Source organism: Tinamus guttatus, unplaced genomic scaffold (assembly GCF_059628265.1).
Source record: "Tinamus guttatus ecotype Peru unplaced genomic scaffold, ASM5962826v1 Tinamus_guttatus_pri_ptg001670l, whole genome shotgun sequence".
In the NCBI taxonomy this organism is placed as follows: Eukaryota; Metazoa; Chordata; class Aves; order Tinamiformes; family Tinamidae; genus Tinamus; species Tinamus guttatus.
The window spans coordinates 28,531-55,211 of record NW_028290204.1 but is presented as its reverse complement, the minus strand read 5'-3'; the positions used below and the strand labels follow the sequence as shown (position 1 = coordinate 55,211).

The 26,681-nt window shown below is 63.7% G+C and overlaps 1 protein-coding gene and 1 non-coding gene across 2 annotated transcripts; both read right to left on the bottom strand.

Annotated features, from left to right (window-relative positions):
- Positions 1-247: 247 nt before the first annotated feature.
- On the bottom strand, positions 248-26,002 carry LOC104578526 (ATP-dependent chromatin remodeler CHD8-like). The gene is given in 40 exon segments (XM_088539429.1): positions 248-574; positions 2,123-2,248; positions 2,330-2,590; positions 3,746-3,946; positions 4,700-4,812; positions 6,175-6,573; positions 7,943-8,151; positions 8,570-8,594; positions 8,597-8,707; positions 8,710-8,721; positions 9,459-9,513; positions 9,598-9,673; positions 9,877-9,991; positions 10,087-10,190; positions 10,898-10,987; positions 11,073-11,244; positions 11,289-11,470; positions 12,766-12,971; positions 13,051-13,161; positions 13,232-13,411; positions 13,988-14,155; positions 14,698-14,893; positions 16,300-16,522; positions 17,189-17,444; positions 17,523-17,666; positions 17,747-17,923; positions 18,495-18,734; positions 18,817-18,942; positions 19,018-19,155; positions 19,852-19,935; positions 20,019-20,136; positions 20,284-20,339; positions 20,433-20,501; positions 21,063-21,257; positions 21,758-21,872; positions 21,947-22,137; positions 22,140-22,310; positions 23,102-23,470; positions 25,649-25,822; positions 25,907-26,002. Coding segments are annotated over 40 exon segments (6,375 nt in total). The 3' UTR covers positions 248-253.
- Positions 9,740-9,832, bottom strand: LOC148590145 (small nucleolar RNA U6-53/MBII-28). The gene has a single exon (XR_015914358.1). It is a non-coding gene; the product is annotated as a small nucleolar RNA U6-53/MBII-28 (small nucleolar RNA).
- Positions 26,003-26,681: the final 679 nt, after the last annotated feature.

The following is a 26,681-nucleotide window of genomic DNA, read 5'->3' as shown; positions in this document are numbered from 1 at the left end:
TAGAAAAAAAAAAAAAGGAAAAAAAAAAGGACTCCGACTACGGGAAGCCGCTACCGCCCCGGGCTTCCAGCCACCAGCTCCCGCCGCCCGCCCCGTCCCCCCGCGCCCCTTCCTCGCCACCCCCCCCGCGGTATGACACAAGACATTTGTACATATTTATATAAATATAGCGCCCGGGGCGCGCGGGGAGCGGGGACGGGCGGGAAGGGGGGTTTTCCTGGGGTTGGGATGAGGAGGATGAGGAGGAGGGCGCTCACTCGGCCTCGTTGGCCCCGTCGCTGGAGTCCGAGTTGGCCGGCATCATGGGGTCGTCGAGCAGGGAGAAATCCCGCTCGGAGCTGGCGTAGCCCTGAGACAAGTCGTCCTCGTCGTCCTCGTCCTCCTCCTCGTCCCGCGGCGCGGCGAGGCCGAAGGCGCCGGCGTGCAGCAGGGCCGAGGACGAGGCCGCCATGGCGGCGAAGGAGGAGGCCGGGCCGGGGAGGCCGCCCGGCGGCGCCGGGAGGTCGCGGCGGCTCCGCGCCGGGGGGCTGCCCTCTGCGTGCAGGCGGCTCAGCGCGGGATCCGCCGGGAAGGCCTGGAGGGGAAGGGAGGAGCGGTGGGACGGGGAGGACCCGGAGCGGCCTCCGCCGTGGGGAGGGAGCGAGGAATGGCCTCCTTGATCATGGAGGAACGGCCTCCTTCATTATGGAGGAACGGCCTCTACCACGGGGCAGGATGGAGGGAGGTTCTCCTTGATCATGGGGGAACGGCCTCCACCATGGGATGAGATAGAGGGAGGTTCTCCCTGGTCCTGGAGGAACGGCCTCCACCACGGGGCAGGATGGAGGGAGGTTCTCCTTGATCATGGAGGAACGGCCTCCTCCATCATGGAGGAACGGCCTCCAAAATGGGATGGGATGGAATGGAGGGAGGGCCTCCATGATGGGGTGGGATAGAGGGAGGTTCTCCTTGGTCCTGGAGGAACGGCCTCCATGATGGGATGGGATGGAGAGTTTCCCCTTGATCACGGAGTAACAGCCTCCTTGATCATGGAGGAACGGCCTCCTTCATCATGGAGGAACGGCCTCCACCATGGGGCGGGATCGGGGGAGGGCCTCCATGATGGGGTGGGATGGAGGGAGGGCCACCATGATGGGATGGGATGGAGGAACGGCCTCCACCGTGAGGCGGGATGGAGGGAGGGCCTCCCAAATGGGGCAGGAGGGAGGAACGGCCTCCACCATGGGACGAGATAGAGGGAGGTTCTCCCTGGTCCTGGAGGAACGGCCTCCACCATGGGATGGGATAGAGGGAGGTTCTCCTTGATCATGGAGGAACGGCCTCCTCCATCATGGAGGAACGGCCTCCAAAATGGGATGGGATGGAATGGAAGGAGGGCCTCCTTGATCATGGAGGAACGGCCTCCATGATGGGGTGGGATAGAGAGTTTCCCCTTGATCACAGAGTAACAGCCTCCTTGATCATGGAGGAACGGCCTCCTTCATCATGGAGGAACGGCCTCCACCATGGGGCGGGATCGGGGGAGGGCCTCCATGATGGGGTGGGATGGAGGGAGGTCCTCCCTGGTCATGGAGGAGCAGCCTCCACCATGGGATGGGCTGGAGGAACGGCCTCCACCATGGGGCAGGATGGAGGGAGGTTCTCCCTGGTCATGGAGGAACGGCCTCCTTCATCATGGAGGAATGGCCTCCATGATGGGGTGGGATAGAGGGAGGTTCTCCTTGACCATGGAGGAATGGCCTCCACAACGGGACGGGATGGAGGGAGGGCCTCCTTGATCATGGAGGAACAGCCTCTATCATGGAATGGGATAGAGGGAGGTTCTCCTTGACCATGGAGGAACGGCCTCGTTGATCATGGAGGAATGGCCTCCACCATGGAATGGGATGGAGGGAGGTTCTCCTTGATCATGGAGGAACGGCCTCCACCCTGGGATGAGATAGAGGGAGGTTCTCCCTGGTCATGGAGGAACGGCCTCCACCATGGAATAGGATAGAAGGAGGTTCTCCTTGACCATGGAGGAACGGCCTCCACAACGGGACGCGATAGAGGGAGGTTCTCCCAGGTCGCGCTCCCACCCTCCCGCCCGGCCATTTTGGGCCTCCCCGCGCGGCCTCCTCACCTTCCTGCCGCTGGCCTCGACGGGCCCCGTCCCTCCCCGCTGCGGCGGGGGGAGGCCGCCGGCCTCGGCCGCGCCGCCCTTTTTGCAGCGGTGCCACTTGTGCTGCTTGCGCCGCTCCTCCATGTACTGCGGGGCGCGGACACGTGAGAACATTCCCGGGAAAACGACGGATTTGGGAATTTTGGGGCATTTTGGGGGAATTCTCACCGCCAGGAAGCGGGGGTCCACGGCGAAGTCGGGGTGCGCGCGCAGCCAGGCGTCCAGGTCGGCGCGGCGCGGCGCGGCGGGGCCGGCCAGCGCGGCGCCGTCGGCCCGGCGCACCACGGGGACGCGGGCCTCCGCGTCGAGCTCCGGGGAGGCCGCGAGGCCGGCGGCCGCCGGGGGCTGCTTGGGGGCCTTGCGGGCGCCGCGCGCGGCCCCGTTGGGCGCCAGGCGGTGCTTCTGGAACGTCAGCTTGAGGCCCTCCTCCTGCGGAGGCCGGCGGTCGGCGGAGGCCAACGGGGCACGGGGAGGCCCCACGGGAGGAGGAGGAGGAGGAGGGAGCGCGTGGGGAGGGGGAGGAAGGGGAGGGAGGCGGCAATGGGGAGAGGAGGAGGAGGAAGAGGGCAATGGGGAAGAGCAGGAGGAGGAAGAGGCCAATGGGGGGAGGGAGGCGCCAATGGGGAGAGGAGGAGGAGGAAGAGGCCAATGGGGAGGAAGAGGAAGAGGCCAATGGGGAAGAGGAGGAGGAGGAAGAGGCCAATGGGGAAGAGCAGGAGGAGGAAGAGGCCAATGGGGAGAGGAGGAGGAGGAAGAGGGCAGTGGGGAGAGGAAGAGGAGGAAGAGGCCAATGGGGAGGAGGAGGAAGAGGCCAATGGGGAAGAGGAGGAGGAGGAAGAGGGCAATGGGGAAGAGGAGGAGGAGGAAGAGGGCAATGGGGAGAGGAAGAGGAGGAAGAGGCCAATGGGGAAAAGGAGGAGGAGGAAGAGGCCAATGGGGAGGAGGAGGAGGAAGAAGAGGCCAATGGGGAAGAGGAGGAGGAGGAAGAGGGCAATGGGGAGAGGAAGAGGAGGAAGAGGCCAATGGGGAAAAGGAGGAGGAGGAAGAGGCCAATGGGGAGAGGAGGAGGAGGAAGAGGGCAATGGGGAGAGAAAGAGGCCAATGGGGAGGAGGAGGAAGAGGCCAATGGGGAGAGGAAGAGGCCAATGGGGAGGAGGAGGAGGAGGAGGAAGATGGGGATGAGGAGGAGGATGAGGAGGAGGACGAGGAGGAGGATGAGGAGGAGGAGGAGGAGGAAGATGGGGATGAGGAGGAGGAGGGGGAGGATGAGGAGGAAGATGGGGATGAGGAGGAGGATGAGGAGGATGAGGATGAGGAGGAGGATGAGGAGGAGGAGGAGGACGAGGAGGAGGAGGAGGATGAGGAGGAAGATGGGGATGAGGATGAGGAGGAGGATGAGGATGAGGAGGAAGATGGGGATGAGGAGGAGGATGAGGAGGATGAGGAGGAGGATGAGGAGGATGAGGAGGATAAGGAGGAGGATGAGGAGGAGGACGAGGAGGAGGAGGAGGAGGAAGATGGGGATGAGGATGAGGATGGGGAGGCCGAGGGGGAGGAAGGCTCCCGCCCGTCCCGCGCACTCACGTCCTTGATCCGCACCGTGAACTCCTTGTCCCGGCCGTAGCCCTCGTCGCGCTGCCCCCCGCACAGGCGGCCGGCGCCGTCGCCCGGTACCGGAACCACCGGGAGCACCGGGAGCACCGGAGGCACCGGCGGCACCGGCGGCCACTTCCCGGCCAGCACGGCCTGGCACAGCAGCTCCAGGCGCTGCAGGAGGGCCCGCTCCTGCGGGATGGGAGCGGGATCGGAGCGGGGTCGGAGCGGGATCCGAATGGGATCCGAGCAGGATCCGAATGGGATCCAAGCAGGATCCGACCGGGGTTGGAGCGGGATCGGAGCGGGATCCGAATGGGATCCGAATGGGATCCGAGCGGGATCGGAGCGGGATGGGAGCGGGATAGGAGCGGGATCCGAATGGGATCCGAGCAGGATCCGAGCGGGGTCGGAGCGGGATAGGAGCGGGATGGGAGCGGGATCCGAATGGGATCCGAGCAGGATCCGAGCGGGGTCGGAGCGGGATAGGAGCGGGATCCGAATGGGATCCAAGCGGGATCCGACCGGGGTCAGAGCGGGATAGGAGAGGGATTGGAGAGGGATCCGAATGGGATCCGAGAGGGATCCGAATGGGATCCAAGCGGGATCGGAGCAGGGTCGGAGCGGGATCCGAGCGGGATCGGAGCGGGGTCAGAGTGGGATTGGAGCGGGATCGGAGTGGGATCCAAGCAGGATCGGAGCAGGATCCGAGTGGGATCGGAGCAGGATCCGAGTGGGATCCGAGCGGGGTTGGAGCGGGATCGCAGCAGGATGCAAGCGGGATCGCAGCAGGATCCGAGTGGGATCGGAGCAGGATCCCAGTGGGATCCGAACGGGATCGGAGCGGGATTGGAGCGGGATCGGAGCGGGATTGGAGCGGGATCCGAGTGGGATCGGAGCGCGATCCGAGCGGGATGGGATCGGGACCGGAGGCTCCGTCCTCACCTTGGGCCACTCGAGCGGAGGCTCCCGGGGGTCGCCCGGGTGGGAGGGCGGCAGCGGAGGAGCCTCCTCGTCCTCGTCCTCGTCCTCGTCCTCCTCGGAGAGCTTGGGGCCGCCTGGGACACGGGGACAGCGGGAGGCGTCGGGAACGCCGGGAACGCCGGGATGGGACAGCGGGAAGGGACAGCGGGAAGGGACAGCGGGATGTGACACCAGGACGTGATACCGGGATGGGACACCGGGATGGGACACCAGGACACGTCACTGGGACAGGACCCCGGGATGTGACACCGGGACGTGACACTGGGATGTGACACTGGGACGGGACACTGGGAGGTGACACCAGGATGTGACACCGGGATGGGACACCGGGCCGTGACACCGAGAGGTGACATTGGGATGTGACACCGGGATGCGACGCTGGGATGGGACACTGGGACGGGACACCAGGACACGTCACCGGGACAGGACCCCGGGATGTGACACCAGGATGTGACACCGGGATGTGACACCGGGACGGGACACTGGGATGGGACACTGGGATGGGACACCGGGATGGGACACCAGGACACGTCACCGGGACAAGACCCCGGGATGTGACACCGGGACGTGACACTGGGATGTGTCACTGGGACGGGACACCAGGACATGTCACCAGGACACGTCACCGGGATGGGACCCTGGGATGTGACACTGGGAAGGGACACTGGGAGGTGACATTGGGATGTGACACCGGGCCGGGACACCAGGGTGTGACACCAGGATGTGACACCGGGATGGGACACCAGGATGTGACACCAGGATGTGACACCGGGATGGGACACCGGGATGGGACACCAGGACGTGACACTGGGATGTGACACCGGGACGAGACACTGGGAGGTGACATTGGGATGGGACACCAGGACATGTCACCAGGACACGTCACCGGGATGGGACCCTGGGATGTGACACCGGGATGGGACACCGGGATGGGACCCCAAGATGTGACACCGGGACGGGACACCGGGATGGGACCCCGGGATGGGACACCGGGCCGGGACCCCGGGATGTGACACCAGGATGTGACACCGGGATGTGACACCGGGATGGGACACCAGGAGGTGACACCGGGATGTGACACCGGGATGGGACACCAGGACGTGACACCAGGATGTGACACCGGGATGTGACACCAGGATGTGACACCGGGATGTGACACCGGGATGGGACACCAGGACGTGACACCAGGATGTGACACCGGGATGGGACACCAGGATGTGACACCAGGATGTGACACTGGGATGGGACACCGGGATGTGACACCGGGATGGGACACCGGGATGGGACACCGGGATGGGACCCCGGGATGTGACACCAGGATGTGACACCGGGATGGGACACCAGGAGGTGACACCAGGATGTGACACCGGGATGGGACACCGGGATGGGACCCCAGGAGGTGACACCGGGCCGTGACCCCGGTCCGCGGCGCTCACCGCGCTCGTCGTCGCTGTCCTCGCCGCACGAGGAGCCCTCGGAGCTGGAGGCCGAGCCCTTCCCGCGCTCGGCCCCCGCGTCGGCGCCGTCGCCGCGTCCCCGCGCGAAGGCGGCGCGGGCGGCCAGGAAGGAGAGCTCGGGGTCCTCCATGAGCGCGGCGCCGGCGCGCGCCAGCCCGTGCCGCGCGGCGCCGCGGAGCAGCTCGGCGTCGTGCCGCCCGCGCTGCCACCACGGCGGGAGGCCGGGCCCCGGCGGGGGACACAGCGCCAGGCGCTGCGGGAGCAGCGGGTGCCGCAGGACCTGCTCGCGCAGCCGCCGCAGCAGCTCCAGGCGCCGCAGCGCCCGCCCGGCGCGCTCCTCCGACACCGGCTCCACCAGCACGCGCGGGTCCGGCGGCTCTGCGGGGACACGCGCGGGACGCCATTGGGACCTGCGGCGGCTCCGAGGATCCTCTGGGGCCTCCTGGAGACCCGACCGGGACCTCCTGGAGGCCCAATCGGAACCTCCTGGAGGCCCAATCGGAACCTCCTGCAGCTCGCAGCCTCCTTGGGGACCTCCTGGAGACCCGACCGGGACCTCCTGGAGGCCCAATCGGAACCTCCTGCAGCTTGGGGCCTCCTTGGGGACCTCCTGGAGACCCAATCGGAACCTCCTGCAGCTCGGAGCCTCCTTGGGGACCTCCTGGAGACCCAACCAGGACCTCCTGGAGACCCAATCGGAACCTCCTGCAGCTTGGGGCCTCCTGGAGGCCCAATCGGAACCTCCTGCAGCTCGCAGCCTCTTTGGGGACATCCTGGAGACCCAAACTGGGACATCCTGCAGCTTGGGACCTCCTGGAGACCCAAATCAGGTCCCTCTGCACCTCGAAACCTCCTTGGGGACCTCCTGGGGACCCAACCGGGACCTGCAGCAGCTTGGAGGATCCTTGGGGACCTCCTGGAGACCCAATCAGAACCTCCTGGAGACCCAATCGGGACCTCCTGGAGGCCCAATCGGAACCTCCTGGAGACCCAATCGGGACCTCCTGGAGGCCCGATTGGGACCTCCTGCAGCTCGGAGCCTCCTTGGGGACCTCCTGGAGACCCAACCGGGACCTCCTGGAGGCCCAATCGGAACCTCCTGCAGCTTGGGGCCTCCTGGATGCCCAAATCGAGACCTCCTGGAGACCCAAGCAGGATCTGCTGCGGCTCGGAGGCTCCTTGGGACGTCCTGGAGACCCAAACTGGGACATCCTGCAGCCTGGGGCCTCCTGGAGACCCAATCGGAGCCTCCTGCAGCTTGGGACCTCCTGGAGACCCAAATCAGGTCCCTCTGCACCTCGAAACCTCCTTGGGGACCTCCTGGGGACCCAACCGGGACCTGCTGCGGCTTGGAGGATCCTTGGGGACCTCCTGGAGACCCAATCAGAACCTCCTGCAGCTTGGGGCCTCCTAGAGACCCAATCGGAACCTCCTGCAGCTTGGAGGCTCCTTGGGGACCTCCTGGAGGCCCAAATCAGGACCTGCTGCAGCTTGGGGCCTCATTTGGGACCTCCTGGAGACCCAACTGGGGCCTTCTGCAGCTTGGAGGCTTCATTTGGGACCTCCCAGAGGCCCAAATCGGGACTTTCTGCTACTTGGGGCCTCCTTTGGGACCTCCTAGAGGCCCAATCAGGACCTTCTTCAGCTTGGAGCCTCCTTGGGGACCTCCCGGAGGCCGGACTCGCTCCCCGCGCCGCCGGGCGCCCCGTTCCCACCCCGTTTCCGTCCCCTCCGCGCGGGCGCTCACCGTCGCCGGCGGCGGGCGGCAGGCGGCACACCTGGCGGCACATGGCCACGAAGCCGTGGAAGTACTTGGTGAGGCTCTCGTCCGTCTTGCGCTCCAGGCGCGCCAGGGCGCGGAAGCGGCCCCAGCGGAAGCGCCGCGCGTCCGGCTCGTACTCCACGCCGAAGCTCGACGCCACGCGGTAGAAATCCGACTGCTCCCGCCGCGTCCACCTGCGCGGGGGGCACCGCGTGAGCGCCCGGAGCCTCCCGTCGCCATTGGGGCCTCCCATCGCCATCGGGGCCTCCCGTCGCCATCGGAGCCTCCCGTCGCCATCGGAGCCTCCCGTCGCCATCGGGGCCTCCCACCGCCATCGGAGCCTCCCATCGCCATCGGAACCTCCCATCGCCATCGGGGCCTCCCACCGCCATCGGGGCCTCCCGTCGCCATCGGAGCCTCCCGTCGCCATCGGAGCCTCCCGTCGCCATCGGGGCCTCCCATCGCCATTGGGGCCTCCCACCGCCATCGGAGCCTCCCGTCACCATCGGAACCTCCCACCGCCATCGGGGCCTCCCATCATCATCGGAGCCTCCCATCGCCATCGGAGCCTCCCATCGCCATCGGGGCCTCCCATCGTCCCCGTGGAGTCACCTCTGCTGCTTCTCGCGCCGCGCCATCTGCGCCGCCGGTCGCCCCGCTCGGCCGCCTCGGCCTTGCGCTGGAAGGCGGCCACCAGGCGGCGCAGGCGGGCGGTCAGCGCCGGCGCCGGCGGCCACGCGGCTGGCCCGGTTGGGCCGCGGGGGCTGGCGGAGGGGGAGAGGGCGGCGTGAGGAGGGGTAGGTGGGATGGGGGGGGACACGGGCGATGGGGTGGGGTGGGACGGGCCAAGAGGATGGGGATGGGGTGGGCCAAGTCAATAGGGACAAGTTGGGTCAACCCAAGTCAAACAGGGATGAGTTGGGACAACCCAAGTCACCGGGGATGAGTTGGACGGGCCAAGTTCAACGGGAACGCGTTGGGATGGTCCAAGTCAATGGTGATGAGTTGGGATGGTCCAAGTCAACGAGGACAAGTTGGGACAACCCAAGTCAACGAGGACGAGTTGGGATGGTCCAAGTCAATGGTGATGACTTGGGACAACCCAAGCCAATAGGGACAAGTTGGGACAACCCAAGTCAATGGGGATGATTTGGGATGGTCCAAGTCAAAGGGGAGAAGTTGGAATATCCCAAGTCAATGGGGACAAGTTGGGACAACCCAAGTCAACGGGAACGCGTTGGGACGGTCCAAGTCAATGGGGATGAGCTGGACAACCCAACTCAACAGAGAGGAGTTGGGATGGTCCAAATCAACAGGATCAAGTTGCGACATCCCAAGTCAATGGTGATGAGTTGGGATAACCCAAGTCAACAGGGATGATTTGGGACAACCCAAGTCAATGAGAACGTGTTGGGATGCTCCAAGCCAACGCAGCCGAGCTGGGCTAACCCAGGCCACCCGGGCGGCCCCGCAAGGCCGCGGCTCCGCGCGCCGCCCTCACCCTCCTCGCCGTCCACCACGGAGATCTCCTCGTCCAGCAGCATCAGCGGGTCGGCCTGGAAGGAACCCGGAGCGCTGGTCCCGCTCCCCGTCCCGCGGGACGGGCCCGGCCTCGCGCCGCGGCCTCCGCCCGGCCTCACCTCGTCCTCGGCCTCCTTGGCCGCCCCAGCCAGCGGTTGGTACTCGGGGTCCTCCATGTCCTTGTCGAAGTCGACGCTGCGGGAAGAGGCGCCGGATGAGGCGGCGGCGTCGCGAGCGCCGCGCGTGCCGGCCTCGCCCGGGCGCCCTCAGCTCTCGCAGCGAGAAGTGAGTCCAACTCATCCCGGCCTCCGCACGGAGCCGGTCGGTATTAGCATGGCGGAGTCATCCCAGGGCGTTCCCGGCATTCCCGGTGCTCCCGGCGCTCCCGGCGCGCTCACCCGTCGGCCGCGTCCGGGCGCTGCTCGGCGGCCACGGCCGTGTCGTCGGGGCGCCCGGCCTTCTCCAGGAAGCAGAGCGCGGGGTCGGCGCGCATCGTGTTGTACTTCTCGTATCCTGCGGGGGGAAGAAACGGGAAAAGGGAGCGTCACGGGGCGGGAAAACGGGATAACGGGGGTTACGGAAGGGATGGGACGTCCGGGTGTTCCCACCGTGCTTGAAGACGCCCAGGAGCAGCGACTTGTCGGCCTCGGCGTCCCACCAGGCCGCGGGCACCTCCTGCTGCTCCACCAATGGGAACCAGATGTCCACGTCGCTGCCGGGGGCGAAGAGCGGGTGAGAGGGAGGCCGGAAATGGGAGGAGGTTGGAACGGGGAGGAGGCCGGAATGGGGAGGAGGCCGGAATGGGGAGGAGGTTGGAAGGGGGAGGAGGCCGGAACAGGGAGGAGGCCGGATGGGAAGGAGGCCGGAATGGGGAGGAGGACGGACGGGGAGGAGGCTGGAAACGGGGAGGAGGCCAGGACAGGGAGGAGGCCGGAACGAGGAGGAGGCCGGAACGGGGAGGAGGCCGGAACGGGGAGGAGGACGAACGGGGAGGAGGACGGACGGGGAGGAGGCTGGAAACAGGGAGGAGGGCGGAATGGGGAGGAGGCTGGAATGGGGAGGAGGCTGGATGGGGAGGAGGCCAAACGGGGAGGAGGCCGGAATGGGGAGGAGGCCGGAATGGGGAGAAGGCCAAACGGGGAGGAGGCTGGAACGGGGAGGAGGACGAACGGGGAGGAGGACGGACGGGGAGGAGGCTGGAAACGGGGAGGAGGCCGGGATGGGGAGGAGGCCGGGACGGGGAAGAAGCTGGGATGTGGAGGAGACCGGAACGCGGAGGAGGCCGGAACGAGGAGGAGGCCGAATGGGGAGGAGGACGGAATGGGAGGAGAGGACGGACGGGGAGGAGGCCGGGACAGGGAGGAGGCCGGAACGGGGAGGAGGCCGAACGGGGAGGAGGCCGCAACGTGAAGCCCCCACCTGGCCGCGGCGCCCGCCAGGACCTTCTCGGCCTGGTCCCCGATGACCTCCTGGCGCAGGTAGTAGAGCAGGCGCACGCGGAGCAGGACCCTGCGCGGAGAGGAGGCCGCGGTGGCGACGGAGGCCGCGACGGAGGCCGCGACCGCGACGGAGGCCGCCCCGGCGCCGCGCTCACTTGTTGCACTGGTGCTTGAGGTGCTTCTTGTAGCCCTCGTCCTGGAACAGGGCCTCCGGGTTGCACTTGCGGATCCACTCGGCCCGTTGGCCCTCGGCGCCCGGCGCCTTCCCCTTCTTCCCCTTGCGGCCTCGCGGCGCCGGGACGGCGAGGCCTGGAACGGGACGTAGGTGAGACCGGGATACACGGGGGGACGCCGGGCCGCGCGGGGCCGCGCGGTGGCCTTGCCGTTGTCGCCGGGGCTCAGCAGGTCCCACGCGAAGGCCGCGACGCTCTCGTCGCCCCGGTAGTGCAGGAGGCAGTAGAGGAGGATGGCGCGGGACACGGCCTCCGCGTCGCGCTCCGCCAGGCGCCGCTTGAAGCGCCCGGGCGCCGACAGCTCCCGCCAGCGGCCCCAGCTGCGGGGGGACGGGACGGGGGGTGAGCGGGACGGGAACGCGCGGAACGCACCCGAAAACACCCGAAACCGGCCCAAAACGCGCCCGGAACGCCCAAAACGAGCCTGAAACGCACCTGAAAACCACCCGGAACGCCCAAAACGCACCCAAAACCTGCACGGAAGGCCCAAAATGCACCCGAAAACCACCCAGAATGCACCCGAAAACCACCCAGAACGCCCAAAATGCACCTGAAAACCACCCGGAATGCCCAAAGTGCACCCCAAAACCACCCAGAACACTGAGAACACACCCGAAAACCAGCCAGAAGGCCCAAAACCCACCCAAAACGCCCAGAACACACCCAAAATGCACCTAAAACGCACAACATGCACCCCAAAACCACCCAAAAGGCACCCCAAAACCACCCAGAACACCCAAAATGCACCCAAAACGCACCTAAAACACCCAAAAGGCACCCGAAAACCACCCGAAACGCCCAGAACGCACCTGAAAACCACCCAGAACGCCCAGAACCCACCCAAAACGCCCCAAACACCACCCAAAGCACCATAAACGCCACCCAAAACGCCCCAAATCCCACCCAAAACGCCCCAAACGCTGCCCAAACTGCCCCGAACACCACCCAAACCGCCCAAAGTGCACCCAAAATGCCTAAACGCCACCCAAAACACCCAAATCCCAGTCAAAACGCCTCTAAACGCGACCCAACCTGTCCAAAGTGCAGGCAAAACACCGCAAATCTCACCAAAAACACCCCAAACGCCACCCAAAATGCCCCAAATCCCACACAAAACACCACAAACGCCACCCAAACCGCCCAAATGTCACCCAAAACGCCCCAAACACCACCCAAAACGCCCCAAACACCACCCAAAACGCCCCAAACACCGCCCAAATTGCCCCAAACACCACCCAAAGCACCCCAAATCCCACCCAAAACGCCCAAAGCGCACCCAAAACACCCCAACTGTCACCCAAAACGCCCCAAATGCCACCCAAACTGCCCAAAACGCACCCAAAACGCCCCAAATCCTACCCAAAACGCCCCAAACGCCACCAAAATGCCCCAAACGCCACCCAAAACACCCCAAATCCCACCCAAAATGCCCAAACCCTACCTAAAACGCCCCAAATGCCACCCAAAGCGCCCCAAATGCCCCCCAAAACACCCCAAAACGCCACCCAAAACGCCCCAAACACCACCCAAATTGCCCCAAACGCCACCCAAAGCACCCCAAATCCCACCCAAAATGCCCCAAACGCCCCCAAACGCCCCCCGCGCCCCCGCGCACCCGTAGAGCAGCAGGTGCCTCTCGACGCGGACGCAGTCGGCGCGGCCGAAGGCGGCGGGCGCCGCGTGGGGCTGGTGGCGCCGCGCGCGGGGCCGCTCCTCGTCCTCGCTCTCCAGGTCCGAGAACTCCACCAGGTCGTCGTCGCGCAGCGTGCTGAAGTGCCGCGTCTGCTTGCGCACGCGCGGCGTGTCGATCACCAGCGTGTTCTATGGGGACAACACCGAGATGCCACCAACGCCGAGGGGACAACCACAAGACCCCGTTGACCCAACGCTGTCGTCCCACCTTGCTGTTGAGGAGGTCCAGGTCGAGGTCGGCCTTCTTGGCCCACTTCTGCCAGAAGTTGGGGTCGTCCAAGGCGATGTCGGTGCGGTTTTCGGAGGCCACGAAGCTCGCCTGCGCGGGGAGGCCGTCACGGAGGTGCCACCGCGGTCCCCTGTGGCCTCCCGGTCCCGCTGCGTCCTACCTTGGCGAAGGTGGAGCCCTTGCCCTCGCTCTCGATGGTGATGGTGGTGGTGCGGCGCAGGAGGATCTGGTCGATGTCCTCCTCGCAGAACTTGGAGCCTTCGTCGTCCTCCTCCATGATGGCCGCGTAGGCGCCCTTGCGCAGCAGGTCCTCGATCTCCTTCTTGGAGAACTGCTGGATCTGCCCACGGGCGCCGGGGAAGCGCAATGAGGACGTGGGGCCGGGAGGTGCCCCAAGGACCCAGCGTTGACCAAGAGGAGCCCCAAGGACCCAACATTGACCAAGAGGTGCCCCAAGAACCCAGTGTTGACCAAGAGGAGCCCAAGAGGCCAAAGTTGGACCAAGAGGTGCCCCAAGGACCCAATGTTGACCAAGAGGTGCCCCAAGAACCCAACGTTGGACCAAGAGGAGCCCAAGAGACCAAAGTTGGATCAAGAGGTGCCCCAAGAACCCAATGTTGGAGCAAGAGGAGCCCCAAGGATCCAATGTTGGACCAAGAGGTGCCCGAAGGACCCAACATTGGACCAAGAGGTGCCCCAAAGACCCAACGTTGGACCAACAGGTTCCCCAAGGACCCAACATTGACCAAGAGGTGCCCCAAGGACCCAGTGCTGGACCAAGAGGAGCCCCAAGGACCCAACACTGGATCAAGAGGAGCCCCAAGAACCCAACGTTGGACCAAGAGGTGCCCCAAGAACCCCACCAAGCCACCACCACCCCCAGGTCCCCCCCGCGCCCCGGGGGGCTCCTCCTCACCCCGGCGATGCTGCCCTCGCGGCCGCTCATGGACTGCAGCACGGCCTTGTCGAGGCCCAGCTTGAGGCTGGCCTTGTCGAACATCTCCCGCTCGTAGGAGTTGCGCGTGATGAGGCGGTAGACCTTGACCGCCTTGCTCTGCCCGATGCGGTGGCACCGCGCCTGCGCCTGCAACGGGGGACAACGGGGAGGCTCGACACCGGCCGAGCCTCCCGAGTGCCAAAACGGGAGGCTCCAGAATAGGAGGCTCCAGAGCGAGGAGGCTCCAGAGCTCCAAAACAGGAGGCTCCGAAACGGCAGAGGCTCCAAAACGAGGAGGCTCCAAAGCTCCAAAATAGGAGGCTCCGAAACGGCGGAGGCTCCAGAATAGGAGGCTCCAAAACAAGGAGGCTCCAAAGCTCCAAAATAGGAGGCTCTGGAATAGGAGGCTCCAAAACAAGGAGGCTCCAGAGCTCCAAAATAGGAGGCTCTGGAATAGGAGGCTCCAAAACAAGGAGGCTCCAGAGCTCCAAAATAGGAGACTCCGAAACAGCGGTGGCTCTGGAATAGGAGGCTCCAGAGCTCCAAAACAGGAGGCTCAGAAATGGCGGAGGCTCCAGAATAGGAGGCTCCAGAACTAGGAGGCTCCAAAGCTCCAAAACAGGAGGCTCCGAAATAGGGGAGGCTCCAGAACAGGAGGCTCCAAAGCGCGGAGGCCGCGCGGGCGCTACCTGGAGGTCGTTCTGGGGGTTCCAGTCGGAGTCGAAGATGATGCAGGTGTCGGCGGCCGTGAGGTTGATGCCGAGGCCGCCCGCCCGCGTGCACAGCAGGAAGACGAAGCGGTCCGAGTCGGCCTTGCTGAAGCGGTCGATGGCCGCCTGCCGCAGGTTGCCGCGCACCCGCCCGTCGATGCGCTCGTAGAGGTACCTGCGTGGAGAACGACCCAAAAACGACGTTTCTGAGAAAAAAGCGTGGAGAACGACCCCAAAAATGACATCCCCGAGGAGAACATGCGGAGAACATCCCAAAAACGCCATTTCTGAGGAGAATGTGTGGAGAATGACCCCAAAAATAACATCCCAAGGAGAACATGTGGAGAACGTCCCAAAAACGCCATTTCTGAGGAGAATGCGTGGAGAACGACCCCAAAAACGACATCCCTGAGGAGAACGTGTGGAAAATGTCCCAAAAACGCCATTTCTGAGGAGAACACGTGGAGAACGACCCAAAAACAACATCCCTGAGAAGAATGTGTGGAGAACGTCCCAAAAACGCCATTTTCGAAAAGAAAGTGCGGGGAACATCCCCAAAAACGACATCCCCGAGGAGAACATGTGGAGAACATCCCAAAAATGCCATTTCTGAGGAGAACGTGTGGAGAACGACCCCAGAAACGCCATTTCTGAGAAGAAAGCATGGAGAACGTCCCAAAAACGACATTTCTGAGGAGAACGTGCGGAGAACATCCCAAAAACAACATCCCCAAGGAGAATGTGTGAAGAACACCCCAAAAACACCATTTCTGAGGAGAATGTGTGGAGAACGACCCAAAAACGTCATCCTCAGGGAGAATGTGTGGAGAATGTCCCCAAAAACACCATTCCCAAGGAGAATGTGTGGAGAACATTCCAAAAACACCATTTCCAAGGAAAAAGCGTGGAGAATGACCCCAAAAACGACATCCCCAAGGCGAACGTGTGGAGAACGTCCCTAAAAACACCATTCTCGAGGAGAATGTGTGGAGAAAGACCCCAAAAACGCCATTTCTGAGGAGAATGTGTGGAGAACGTCCCCAGAAACGACATCCCCGAGGAGAACATGCGGAGAACATCCCAAAAACGCCATTTCTAAGAAGAATGTGTGGAGAATGACCCCAAAAATAATATCCCAAGGAGAACGTGTGGAGAAAATCCCAAAAACGCCATTTCTGAGGAGAATGTGTGGAGAACGTCCCAAAAAACGCCATTCCTGAGGAGAACGTGGGGAGAACGTCCACAAAAACGACATCCCCAAGGAAAATGTGTGGAAAACGTCCCCAAAAACCACATTTCCGAGGAGAACGTCCCCAAAAACGACATCCTCAGGGAGAATGTGTTGAAAACATCCCAAAAAACGACATCCTCAGGGAGAACATGTGGAGAACATCCCAAAAACGCCATTTCTGAGGAGAACATGTGGAGAACGACCCCAAAAACGCCATCCCCAAGGAGAACATGTGGAGAACATCCCAAAAACGCCATCCCAAGGAGAATGTGTGGAGAACGACCCCAGAAATGACATCCCCAAGGAGAACATGTGGAGAACGATCCCAAAACCCCACCGCGCGTCCCCACCTCTTCTGGATGAGGTAGTCCTCCAGGATGTCAAGGCAGCGGACCATCTGGGAGAAGACGAGCACCTTGTGGCCGCCGGCCTTGAGCTTGGGCAGCAGCTTGTCGAGGAGCACCAGCTTGCCAGCCGAGCGCACCATGGCCTGCAGGTGGAAGTCGGCGGGCACGTGGTGGTGGTGCTGCTGGCACGACTCGCGGAACTCGGCCAGGATCTTCTCCTCGGCACCTGCGGGACGGAGCGGACGGTCGGTGGCGTGGCAAGGTGTTGAGGAGACCCTCAATGTGTCACCTCATTGAGGACCTCAACACATCAGTCATTGAGGAGCTCCTCAACGCGTCACCTCACTGAGGAGCTCCTCAACTTGTCACCTCATTGAGGACCTCCTCAATGTGTCACCTCATTGAGGAGCTCCTCAACACATCACTCATTGAGGAGCTCCTCAACATGTCACCTCATTGAGGTGCTCCTCAACACGTTACTCATTGAGGAGCCCCTCAACTTGTCACCTCATTGAGGACCTCCTCAATGTGTCACCTCACTGAGGAGCCCCTCAACTCGACACTCACTGAGGAACCCCTCAACACGTCACTCATTGAGGACCTCCTCAATGTGTCACCTCATTGAGGACCTCAACACATCACTCATTGAGGAGCCGCTCAACATGTCACCTCATTGAGGACCTCAACGCGTCACTCATTGAGGAGCCCCTCAATACGTCACTCATCGAGGAGCCCCTCAACTTGTCACCTCATTAAGGAGCCCTTGACGTGTCACTCATTGAGAAGCCCCTCAAGCCACCCCTGGTGAGCTTGGAGACCCTCCTCCCGCCCCTCGAGGAGGCCGCGCGGCCTCCACCACCCAACGGCAGGGCCCCCATGGCGCCCCCCTCACCGTTGATGAGGTAGGGGTGGTTGCAGCACTTGCGCAGCTCCATCATGGTGTTGAGCAGGTTGGGCATGTTGGTGTGGCCGGCGCCCTTGGACAGGAAGGAGAAGTTCTTCTCCAGGATGGCGCGGTAGTACTTCTTCTGGATGTTGGTGAGCTCCACCTCGATGATGGTCTCCTGCTTGGGCGCCAGGTTCTTCTCCACGTCCTCCTTGAGGCGCCGCAGCATCATGGGCTTGAGGATGGCCTGGAGCTTCTGCACCTGGACGCGGGACGAGGGGACACTGAGCGCGGGGACGGGGACAGGAAAGGGCCGTCGGTGGCGGCTCTTTTCCCCCACCTGCTCCTCCGTCTTGAGGTCCCCGAAGTCCTTGAGGAACTCGGCCTCCGAGGGGAACTGCGAAGGCTCCAGGAAGTGCAGGAGGCTGAAAAGCTCCTCCACCGTGTTCTGCAGCGGGGTGCCCGTCAGGAGGACCTTGTGCTCCTGCCACCGGGAGAGACGCCGCGCCGTCAACGCGGCGCCCGCGAGCGGGGACCCGCGGAGGCCGCGGCCTCGGCGCCCACCAGGTCCATGTGCTTGAGGCTGTCGAGGAGCTTGCAGTTGCGGTTCTTGAGGCGGTGGGCCTCGTCGATGATCACGCAGCGCCACTCGATCTCCCGCAGCTCCGGGCAGTCCGACAGGATCATCTCGAAGGTGGTGATGAGCGCGTCGAACTTGTAGGCGCCGGGGACCAGCCGGCCCTGCGGACAACCCAACGGTTTGAAGGCAACTCCAACATCCCATCAGGAAGGACAACCCAACGCCTTGAAGGCAACTCCAACCATCTCCACATCCCATCAGGGAGGACAACCCAATGGCCTGAAGGCAACTCCAACCATCTCCAGATCCCATCACATAGAACAACCCAACGCCTTGAAGGCAACTCCAACCCCCTCCACATCCCATCACATAGGACAACCCAACGCCTTGAAGGCAACTCCAACCACCTCCAGATCCCACCAGGAAGGACAGCCCAATGGCTTGAAGGCAACTCCAACCATCTCCACATCCCATTGGGAAGGACAACGCAATGGCTTGAAGGAAACTCCAACCACCTCCAGATCCCACCAGCCCTGAGGACAACCCAACGCCTTGAAGGCAACTCCAACCACGTCCACATCCCATCACACAGGACAACCCAACGCCTTGAAGGCAACTCCAACCATCTCCAATTCCCGCTCCGAGCACCGCGGACGGACTCGGAGCGCCACAGGTGGCGCCGGTTGGTCCAGGAGGACCCAACCGTCGTCTCCGGCCGCCCCGCCGCCGTACCCGGGCGTCCTTGCAGTACATCTCGTACTGCTGGATCATCTGCCGCGAGGCCAGGCTGCCGTGGTAGACGATGCTGTTCATCTCGGTCCACGTGCTGAACTCGCGCTCCCAGTTGGTGATGGTGGAGAGCGGCGCGATCACCAGGAACGGGCCGCGGATGCCCACGTTGAAGACCTCCTGCAGGAACGCGATGGACTGGATGGTCTTGCCCAGGCCCATCTCGTCGGCCAGGATGCAGTTCTGCCTGCGGGGACACGGGGGCGGCGCCGCGTTGAGGACGGGGACGCCCCGCGCGCGCGGCCGCCTCGGTGGCACCCGGCACTCGCCTGTTGTACCAGTTGAAGAGCAACCAGTTGACGCCCTCCAGCTGGTACTCGCGGAGCTGGTTGTGGTTCTTGTACTCGTGCGACAGCTCCAGCTTCTTCCAGGATCCCGCCTGCGGCCGGGCCTGCGGGACAACGCGGAGGTGACACGGCGGCAACGGGGACGCGCGGACGGGGACGCGACGCGGCCCTCCGCTCACCACGCGCTTCAGCTCCGGGTGCCGGGCCTGGATGCGCTTGAAGTCGCCGATCTTGCCCTCGTCCACGTCCTCCTTGAGCTCCCACGTGCTGTCCTCGTAGGGCAGCGAGCACCACTTGACCAGGTAGTAGATCACAGGCTGCGCGGGGGGACGAGGGACGGCGTCAGGGGGGACTGGGGGCCTCCAAGGCCAACCGGCGGCCACCATGGCCAAAAGATGGGCCACCACGGGCAAAAAACGGGCCACCAGGGCCAAAAAGTGGGTCAACACGACCAAAAAGTGGGTCAAAACGACCAAAAAGTGGGTCAACATGGCCAAAAGATGGGGCAACACGACCAAAAAGTGGGTCAACACGACCAAAAAGTGGGCCAACACGGCCAAAAAGTGGGCCACCATCTCCAAAAGATGGGCCACCATGGCAAAAAAGTGGGCCACCATGGCCAAAAGATGGACCATCATCTCCAAAAGATGGGCAACTACCTCCCATGAAGGTGCCACCACCTCCTATGAAGGCACCACCACATCGCATGAAGGTGCCACCACGTCCCATGAAGATGCCACCTCCCATGAAGGTGCCACCACGTCCCATGAAGATGCCACCACCCCCCATGAAGGTGCCAATGCATCTCATAAAGGCGTCACCACGTCCCATGAAGGTGCCATCACATCCCATGAAGATACCACCACGTCCCATGAAGATGCCACCTCCCATGAAGGTGCCATCATGTCCCATGAAGATGCCACCACCTCCTATGAAGGTGCCATCACATCCCATGAAGATACCAGCACGTCCCATGAAGATGCCATCTCCCACGAAGGTGCCACCCATCTCACCTCGCCGTTGTCCTTGTCCACGCTGTGCGACTCGTCCAGGATGCGGTCCACCTCCACGTAGTCCGGGTTGAAGGGCTCCTCATCCTTGCGAAGCGGCGCCGTGAGGAGGAGGACGAGGACGCGGTGCCCGTCGCCGCCGTCCCCCCGGCCCGTCCCCACCGCGTTACCTCGTGGAAGAAGTGCCGCATCTGCGTCATCTTGGTCTTGAAGCGCTTCAGCTTCTGGTGGATCCTCTTGTCCTTCTCCAGCTGGGCAATGGTGGCCCACTCGCAGTGCAGGTAGGAGCTGGTGGGACAATGGGGACAACGGTCAGCTCGGGCGGGAGCGCGCCTTCATTAGGGCCAAGAGTTAACGAGCCAATCGGGGCCAAATTTGGGGTCCCTGAAGCCACGCGAGGTGCCACCACCCACAGGAGCTCGTAGGGACACCTACTAGTTCTTGTACTTGACGAAGAACTCCTCCGACTCCGTGAATTGTCCCGACGGGAGCTGTGGGGGGTGAGGAAGAGGAGTTGGTGCCCCCGGAAAAGCCGACGGTTCCGCTCGGAAAGGCCCCGGGCGGCGCTCGGGGAAACCTCTCACCTCCTTCTTGACCACGCGCATGGAGAGGACCTTGTCCACGATGGCGGCGTCCTCCTCGCTGGGGTTCTCCTGGAGGAGGGAACGGGAGGAAGGGCAAGGGAAGGAGGTCACGGGAGGAAGGAGATCAAGGGAGGAGCATCAAGGGAAGGAGAAGAAGGTCAAAGGAGGAGGAAGGTGGTCAAGGGAGGAGGAAGAAGGTCAAGGGAGGAGGAAGAAGCTCAAAGAAGGAAGAAGGTCAAGGGAAGAAGAAGCAGATCAAGGGAGAAAGAAGGAGATCAAGGGAGGAAGAAGGTCAAGGGAGGAGGAAGGAGGTCAAGGCAGGAGGAAGAAGATCAAGGGAGGAGGAAGAAGGTCAAGGGAGGAAGAAGGTCAAGGGAGGAGGAAGAAGGTCAAGGCAGGAGGAAGGAGGTCAAGGGAGGAGGAAGAAGGTCAAGGGAGGAAGAACATCAAGGGAGGACGAAGAAGGCCAAGGGAGGAGGAAGGTCAAGGGAGGAAGAAGGAGGTCAAGGGAGGAGGAAGGAGGTCAAGGGAGGAAGAACATCAAGGGAGGAGGAAGAAGGTCAAGGGAGGAGCAAGGCCAAGGGCCGGCGCTTCCCGGGGCGCCCGCCGGCCGCGGGAGGGAGGACCCACCACGAAGAACTGCATGGAGGGCAGCGTCTCGCCCTCGGGCTCGGGCTCGGGCAGCGGGAGCGGCGGCGCCGGCGGCTGCTCGGCGCGCACGGGCCCCGTCACGTCGAGCTCCTCGTCCTCCTCGTCGTCCGTGATCTTGATGTCCAGGTCCTCCGTGTACTTCTTGCGCTTCACCTGCCGGTTGGAGCGGCGCTTCTGGAGCGGGAAGAGACGGGAACGGGGCCGGCATGAGGACCAGGGTCCCTGGTGCCCAAGTCAATGGGGACGAGGGGGGACAGCCCGGGTCAACCGGGATGGGTTGGGACAACCTGAGTCAATGGGGACGAGTTGGGACATTCCAGGTCAACGGGGACAAGTTGGAACAACCCAAGTCAAGGGGGACAAGTTGGAACCACCCAAGTCAATGGGGACAAGTTGGAACCACCCAAGTCAATGGGGATGAGTTGGAACAACCTGAGTCAACGGGGATGGGTTGGGACATCCCAGGTCAAGGGGGACAAGTTGGAACAACCCAAGTCAATGGGGACGAGTTGGGACAACCCAGGTCAATACGGATGAGTCGGAACAACCCAAGTCAACAGGGATGAGTTGGGACATCCCAAGTCAACAGGAACAGCTCGGAACGAGCCAAGTCAACGGGGCCGATCTGGGCCAACCCGAGGCCACGCGGACGGGGCCGCCCGCGCGCCGCTCACCTGCACGCTGCTCTCCTCCTCCTCCCGCGGCGACGGCGCCGGCATGGCCTCGGCGTCCGAGTTGTCCGAGGACGCGTTGCGCTTGCGCTTCTTCCCCACCACGGGCGTGATGGTGCTGCCGACACGGGCGAGACGCCGGTGACGCCGCCATCGCCACGAGGACCGACCGCCGCCGTTCCCGGCGCTCACCTGGCCTTGCCGCGCGCCCGGCTCTTGCCCGCGCCGCCCTGGCCCTTGCCCTTGCGGGGCCGCTCGTCCTTGGCGCGCTCGGCGGGGCCCTTGCGGCGCCGCTTGCGCTCGCCGTCCTCGTCGGGCCGCACGCTGGGCAGCTCGTCCTCGTTGAGCACGCGCGGGATGTTCTGCTCGCCGCGCGCGCGCGCGCCCGCGCGATGGCCTCCGCCACGATGCGGTTGGCCTTCTCCTGCTTCTTCTGGTGCTCCAGCTTGCGGCTCTCGTCCGAGGGGCCCCGCGCGGCCGCCAGCGCCGCCACCTCGCCCGAGCTCAGCACCTTGACCACCGAGAGGCCGGCCGAGGCGCCCTGCGACGAGCCGGCCTGCGGGGACAGCGCGGTGGCCAATGAGCGACATGGAGGCCCATGAGTGACGTGGTGGCCCATGGGTGTCATGGTGGCCCATGAGTGACATGGAGGCCCATGAGTGACATGGTCGCCCATAACCATCGTGGTGGTCCATAAGTATCATGGTGGCCCATGGGTGTCGTGGTGGCCCATGGGTGTCATGGTGGCCCACCACAGTCACGATGTCCCACGAGCGCCATGGGGTCCCACCACCCCCATGACGCCCCACCACGACGTCCCACCACCCCACGACATCCCTGGACCCCCATGATGTTCCACCACCCCATGATGTCCCTCCAACATGTCCTACAACGTCCCACCACCCCATGATGTCCCATCACCCCATGATGTCCCACCACCCCATGACGTTCCTGGATCCCCATAATGTCCCACCACTCCCATGACATCGCATCACCCCATGACGTCCCACCACCCCATGACGTCCCACCACCCCATGATATCCCATCACCCCATGAGGTCCCATCACCCCATGAGGTCCCACCACCCCATGACGTCCCACCACCCCATGACGTCCCATCACCCCATGATATCCCACCACCCCATGACGTCCCTCCACCATGATGTCCAACCACCCCATGATGTCCCACCACCCCATGACGTTCCTCGACCCCCATAATGTCCCATCACCCCATGACGTCCCTCCACCCCATGATGTCCCACCACCCCATGACTTCCCACCACCACAACATCCCACCACCCCACGATGTCCCACCACCCCGTGTCCCCCCGCCGCCGCCATGTCCCACCTGCGGCTGCAGCACCACCTTGAGCGGCACCGTGAGGCGCCCGCCACCACCTCCTCCACCACCTCCTCCTGCAGCCCCGGCCACCACGGGCGCGGGGGACACGGCCACGCCGGGCGCCCCGGCCACCACCTGCAGCTTCTGCGCGGGCGCCGGGGGCGGCTGCACCTGCAGCTGGATGGTGACCACCTTGGCGGCGCCCGCGGGGCCCTTGGGCGGCCCCAGCGCGGCCACGGGGCCGCCCTGGAGCAGGAGCTTCCCGGGGAGGCTGCCCAGGACCACGTGGCGCTGCCCGGCGCCCGCGGCCACCGGGGCCGCCCCGGAGCCGCCCGCCGGCTGCTGCAGGACCAGGGTGATGCGCTTGGAGTCGCCCTGCGGGGACGGGGAGCATCATGGGAGATGGTTCTCCAGCCCCATAGACCCCAAAGCCATGGGAGATGGTTCTCCATGGACCCCAAAGCCATGGGAAATGGTTCTCCATTCCCATTGACCCCGAAGTCATGGGAGATGGTTCCCCATGGATCCCAAAGCCATGGGAGATGGTTCTCCATGGACCCCAAAGCCATGGGAGATGGTTCTCCATGGCCCTCGAAGCCATGGGAGATGGTTCTCCAGCCCCATGGACCCCGAGGCCATGGAAGATCCCACCCGGATGTTTCCCCATCTCCATTATCCAAGCTCTCCAGATGTTTCTCCACCTCCAATATCCATCCATGTCTCCCAAATGTTTCTCCACCCTCAAAATCCAGGTCTCCCAGATGTTCCTCCCAGCCCCTCCAGATGTTTCTCCATTATCCATTCCTCCCTCCCAAGTGTTTCCCGCCACCATCCACCCAACTCCTCCAGATGTTTCTCCATCCCCAATATCCGCCCATGTCTCCCACATGTTCCTCCACGCCATGATCCACCCAACCCCTCCAGATGTTTCTCCACCCTCAATATCCATCCATGTCTCCCAGATGTTTCTTCACCTTCAATATCCACCCACATCTCCCAGACATTTCCCACCCCCATCCACCCAAGTTCTCCAGGTGTTTTCCCCTCCCAATATCCATCCTCTTCTCCCAAGTGTTTCCCACCACCATCCACCCAACTCTTCCGGATATTTCCCGCCTCCCCCGGGATCCTCCCCCTGTTCCCACCTCCCTCTTCCCGCATCTCGTTGTCCCCATCCCGCCGTCTCCATCCCGTATCCCGTAGTCCCCATCCCGTTCTCCCTATCCCGTATCCTGTTGTCCCCATCCCGTTGTCCCCATCCTGTATCCCGTTGTCCCCATCCCGTATCCCGTATCCCACATCCCGTATCCCGTATCTGCTATCCCGTATCCCGCATCCCACTGTCCCCATCCCGTATCCCTCATCTTGTTGTCCCCATCCCGTATCCCGTTGTTCCCGTCCCATACCCCGTATCCTGCAACCCGTATCCTGTATCCCATTGTCTCCATCCTGCTGTCCCCATCCCATTATCCCCATTCCGTATCCCGTTGCCTCATCCCGTATCCCGTATCCCGCACCCCACTGTCCCCATCCCATTGTCCCATCCCGTATCCTGTACCCCGTATCCCATATCCCGTATCCCACTGTCTACATCCCGTATCCCGTATACCGTATCCCATTGTCCCCATCCCATATCCCGTATGCCATATCCCATATCCCGTGTCCCATACCCCGTATCCTTATCCTGCATTCCCCATCCCGTATCCCATATCTCATATCCCGTATTCCCCATCCCATATCCCGTATCCCCCATCCCATATCCGTATCCCGTACCCCATTGTCCCCACACCGTATCCCATAGCTCGCATCCCGTATCCCGTATCCCATATCCCGTATCCCGTTGTCCCCATCCCGTTGTCCCATCCCATATCTGTATCCCGTACCCCATTGTCCCCACGCCGTATCCCATATCCTGTATCCCATATCCTGTATCCCATATCCTGTATCCCATATCCCGTATCCCATATCCCGTATCCCGTATCCTGTTGTCCCATCCCATATCCTGTATCCTATAGCTCGCATCCCGTATCCCATACCCCGTATCCCGTATCCCATATCCCGTATCCTTATCCTGCATTCCCCATCCCGTATCCCGTATCCCATATCCTGTATCCCCCATCCCATATCCCGTATCCTACATTCCCCATCCCGTATCCCGTTGTCCCATCCCGTATCCTGTATCCCATTGTCCCCATCCCGTATCCCATATCCCGTATCCCCCATCCCGTATCCCGTACCCCATTGTCCCCACGCCGTATCCCATATCCCACATCCCGTATCCCATATCCCGTATCCCGTATCCCATTGTCCCCATCCCCCATCCCGTATCCCGTATCCCGTATCCCGTATCCATCCCGCCGTTCCCACCTGCGCGGGCGCCGCCAGCGTCACGGCCGGTTTGAGCGGCGCCGCGGCCGCCCCGGCCGCCTTCACGGGCTGCAGCAGCAGCTGCTTCACCGGCCTCCCCGCCGCCTTCCCGGCGTTCCCGGCGTTCCCGGCGTTCCCGGCGTTCCCGCGCAGCGGCGCCCCGGCCAGCACCTTGGCCAACGTCACCTTGGCGCCGTTGGCCAGCGCCGGCGCTTGGGACACGGCCCCCGGCGCCCCCGGCGTTCCCGGCGCTCCCGGCGCCTTCAGGATGACGATCTTGGGAGCCGGGAACGCCGCCGGGGCCGCCCCCATGAAGGGGTTTCCCTGGCTCAGGGCGTCGCTCCCGGCCGCGGCCGGCGGCTCCGGGACGGGAAGCGGCGCCGGCGGCTCCGGCGGCTCCGGCGGCTCCGGAGGCTCCTCCAGGGCTCCCGGCAGCCCCAGCGCCTCCTCCAGGGGGTCCCGGGCGGCTCCCGGATCCGCCAGCGGCTCCAGGCCGAACAGGCCGGGATCGTCGAACAGCTCCATGATGGGGTCGGCCATGGGGCGCCCTGGGGGGGGGAACGGGAGAGCCTGGACACAGGGAACGCGGGGGGGCTATAGAGAGCCTGGGTCCTATAGAGATACCTGGGTCCTATAGACACCCCTGGGCCCTATAGAGCTCCCTGGGTCCTATAGACACCCCTGGGCCCTATAGAACAGCTCCATGATGGGGTCGGCCATGGGGCCGCCCTGGGGGGGGAACGGGAGAGCCTGGACACAGGGAACGCGGGGGGGCCTATGGAGACCCTGGGCCCTATAGACACCCCTGGGTCCTATAGAGACCTCCCGGGCCCTATAGACACCCCTGGGCCCTACAGACACCCCTGGGTCCTATAGACACCCCCAATGGCCCTATAGAGCCCCCCTGGGTCCTATAGAGCTCCCTGGGTCCTATAGAGACCCCTGGGCCCTATAGAACAGCTCCATGATGGGGTCGGCCATGGGGCCGCCCTGGGGGGGGAACGGGAGAGCCTGGACACAGGGAACGCGGGGGGGCTATGGAGACCCTGGGGCGTATAGAGACCCCCAATGGCCCTATAGAGCCCCCCTGGGCCCTATAGAACAGCTCCATGATGGGGTCGGCCATGGGGCCGCCCTGGAGGGGGGAAAACGGGAGAGCCTGGACACAGGGAACGGGGGGGGGCCTATGGAGACCCTGGGCCCTATAGAGACCCTGGGC